Below are 3,589 nucleotides of genomic sequence, written 5' to 3'. Positions count from 1 at the left end.
TGCCCTCCCCCCCGGGGCCCCAGCGGTGGGACTGGCTGCCTCGGCTCCGGCTCCCAGCTACTTACACAAGCTGCAGGTACTTGAAGGTGGAGAGCTGCCCCGGGACCTGAGTGAACTGGTTTCCATCCAGGTAGCTGCAAGGGAGAACAAAAGCATCTCGGAGTGGTGAAGAAGTAGGAGTTCCCTCCCTCTGTCCTCCCATTTCTCCTGCACAGACACCCCTATGGACTTTGGGCTGCAAGGAGCACCTCCAGCATCACCTCCCTCGCAGCACCGAGGGCCCACAGGGCTCTCGGGGGACCCCTGGGCTGGTGGGGGAGCACATCAGCACTCCTGGGGGCTCTGCGTGCGGGTCCCCAGGGCAGTCTCCCAGCAGCCCGCGTGTGCAAGCACCGCCAGCCACGTGCTGCATTTACACATCCGATGTGAGCGTGGGTGGCCCTAACCGTTCCCAAGCCATGTGCGAGAGAGAGCGGAGGATGCGGAGAGAGGAGGGGTGTGCGAGACAGCGCAGGGGTGTAAGGAGATGGTATACATATGCATGTGCACAACCAGAGCCTACACCCCCTGCACACAGGACTTGCTGCATCCCAGAAGGGTGCAGAGCCCAGGTGCAACGAGCATCACAGTCCCTGCACATCCAGACCTGGCTCGGCTGTTTGGGTATCTCCCTGACCCCCACGCCAATGGGTGGCTGACCCCAAGCAAACTGCAACCCTGTGTGCTCAGAGCTGGTGCCGCCAAGAGCATCCCTGAAGCCAGGAGAGGAGGGAGAGGAGACAGCAGAGAGAGGCCGGGGAGCTGGCAGAGGCAGGGTGGTCCCATCCCTGTCACTGACGGCAGGCTGCTGGGGACCACAGAGCCCTGGGCTGCATGGCTGCGCGGGGACCACAGCGGCGGGGGGGGGCCTGTCCCCCACTGCCCACCCCGAAGGATCACAGAGCAGGGTCCCAGCCGCTGTGACAACACCCCTTTCACATCGCCCTTCGTAGCCCTGAGCGGGCAGAGAGAGACTTACTGAGCCCCTTGCTGGGGTCAGGACTGGACAAGGTCCCTTGGTTTGGTGGGGGTCCTGCTCCCACTACCCGGCCAGGAAGGGGGTGTGGGAGGGAGCATCTCTGCCCCAACCCCAGCAACCCCGCAGCAGAGACTCCCTGCCCAGAGCCGTGAGCTTGCTGGAAATCAGGAGAGCGTGGGCACCCTCCCGCCACTCACAGCTCCGTGACGTTCTTGGGGATCCCCTTGGGCAGGGCCTTGAGGTGCTTGTTGCTGCAGCGGACGACGGTGTCGAGGCAGGTGCACTCCTGCGGGCACTGGGGCCGGGGGATGCAGCTGGTCTCCTCCTGACCTGCACCGGGCACAGGGAGCCACAAAGTCACCGGGGCCCAGCCCTCGGGCACCGTGTCAGGCTGGACTCAGTGCCTTGCACCCGCTTAGGACCGCTCCCCTCGAGCAGCCGGCACCCATGCCGACCATCTCCCCTTGCCCCCAAAGCGGGGTGCTGCAGGCAAATGGCCCCAGCCTGGCTGACAGCCAGCGGCGCAGGAATCGCACACCCGCGCCCAGAAACCGCTTGCCCCGCTGGGATGGGTGCAACCAGCCTGCTCAAGGCTGTATGATTTTCCAGGGACAGCAGAGAGGAGGGTACAGAGGAAGGGGCTCAGCCCTGCAAATCCTCCTGAAATAACCTCCTTCACCCATCTGCTAGAGCCAGGCTAGAGAGAGGTGCCTCGCCGAGCAGCTAGGCATTGCTCCCCCTTCCCCGCCGCGGCGCTGGGCTCCCGCGGGAGAGGCGTCCCCGGGACGACCGTATCTTATCTCGCACCGTAAGGAAAAGCGCAGGATGCAACCCTTCAGTCTTTGACGTGGTGGAGGAAGGAAAGCAAAAGAAACGATTTGTTTGTAAATATTTTCCAGAGGACCCAAAAGCTCTTCTAAATTTAAGTTTAAAAAAGGCTTTTCTCTCAACACACATGCTCCCTGCCGGCTCCGTCTGCCTGGCTCCAGTGTGTGTGCAGGGTTGGGAGGGGAAGGAGCAGGATGAATCCCGGGGGGCTTTGCCTACACATCTGCTCCTGCCAGCACCCAGGGCACAGTGTTTGCCAGCACGGCCCTGCCTACGCACAGGGGCCGTGCGGTGCAGCGGGTGCGAGCTCCTCTCCCAGCTTCAGAGCAGCTCGTGGGTATCTGAGTGCAGCCCTAAGGGCTGGGTACCAAGAAGGGAAACTCGTGCATCGTTAGGGGAGAGCATTAACAGGCCAAGGGAGCCCGCAAGCGCAGGGACAGTGCTGGAACAGGGATCGTGGTGCCAGCCCCGGAGGAGCAGCCCGGTCCCCCCTCACCCCTGGTGCCGCGGGACCCGTGAGTTACCTTCCTCACACCTGAAGTCAGGGAAAGCCACGTCCTGGAGCGGGATCTGCCGGAGAAAGTCGGGGTTTTGACACCGTGGGTTCCCCGTCACGATCTTCCTCTTGCGCAGCCAGTCCCCCAGCCAGGCCAGGCAGCCGCCGGGCAAGGGGACCCCCTGCGGCCCCCAATGCGATGGGGACAGCCTGGGAGCATCCCCCCCGGGGCCCAAGACGTACAGCGTGGAGAGGGACTGCAGTGTGTCGAATGCGCCCGGCGCGATGGTGCTGATCTGGTTGTCATACAGGGAGAGCAGGCGGACATTGCGCAGCCCCGTGAAGCTGTCGTTGTGGATGCAGCTGATGCGGTTGTTCCTCAGCATCCTGCGGAGGGAAGGGGACGAGGGCACCTAACGACCCGGGCGGGCGCCACGGGAGAAACCCACTCAGCAGGGCCCGGGCTGTGCCCACCTCACTGCCAGGCAGCGGCACGAGCCTGAGCCAGTCCCTGAGCAGCAAAAATCAGCCCTTCCCCAGCTCTGGATGTGGCCAGAGGATGGGTAAGGTGCTCCCGAGCTGGCCTCAGTGACGCAGGCAGCACCAGCCCGGCAGCGCAGGCAGGGCAGGCGAGCAAGGAGCGGGAACGTCCCCATGCCCATGGCAGAGCAGGGACTCACAGGGTCCTCAGCCCGTCCAGGCCCCTGAACATGCCGCTCCGCACGGACTCCAGCTGGTTGACGGTGAGGTGCAGCTCGCTGACAGAGGATGCGCCCTCGAACGCCCCGTCCTCGATCTCCGACACCTTGTTATTGCTGAGGTTGCTGCGGAGAGGGGAAAGCAGGGTGGGACGGGTCGGGGGGGTCTGCCCAAACCTCATCCTGAATGCTGGGACGGGTGGGGGGGGTCTGCCCAAACCTCAACTTGAATGCTGTCTCCCCCAGGTCCCACTGAGCACCCCGTGATGCCCAGTCCCTCAGGGGGACCCTCAGGTTGGGACATGCCCTAGGCTGCTCTGGCATCAGGACCCCCATGTGCCTTTCCAGCCCCTGGGCGGTACTCGCATTTTCTTCAGATGTGTGATTTTCTTGAAGATGCCGGTGGCCTCCAGGATGGAGATTTCATTGTTGTTCAGGCGCCTGGGGTGGGCGGTAGGGAAAAGGGCTCAGGAGATGGCTGCAAAGGGCCTGGCACAGACCAAACCCCGAGCCAAACCCCAGTGCTGGCGATGCCCTGCCTGCAGGAGG

The 3,589-nt window shown here is 63.8% G+C and overlaps 1 protein-coding gene across 1 annotated transcript in view; it reads right to left on the bottom strand.

Annotated features, from left to right (window-relative positions):
- SLIT1 (slit homolog 1 (Drosophila)) overlaps window positions 1-3,589 on the bottom strand; it is a gene marked incomplete at both ends in the record, with an annotated part of 11,389 nt that overhangs the window by 3,576 nt on the left and 4,224 nt on the right. The window contains 6 exon segments of the mRNA XM_010288958.1: window positions 66-134; window positions 1,216-1,348; window positions 2,371-2,524; window positions 2,582-2,729; window positions 3,023-3,166; window positions 3,407-3,482. Coding sequence (XP_010287260.1) covers window positions 66-134; window positions 1,216-1,348; window positions 2,371-2,524; window positions 2,582-2,729; window positions 3,023-3,166; window positions 3,407-3,482 — 724 coding nt within the window.

This window comes from Phaethon lepturus, unplaced genomic scaffold (assembly GCF_000687285.1).
Source record: "Phaethon lepturus isolate BGI_N335 unplaced genomic scaffold, ASM68728v1 scaffold26810, whole genome shotgun sequence".
NCBI classification, from domain to species: Eukaryota; Metazoa; Chordata; class Aves; order Phaethontiformes; family Phaethontidae; genus Phaethon; species Phaethon lepturus.
The sequence above is the reverse complement of the archived record's forward strand: the minus strand, read 5'-3'. Positions and strand labels throughout refer to the sequence as shown.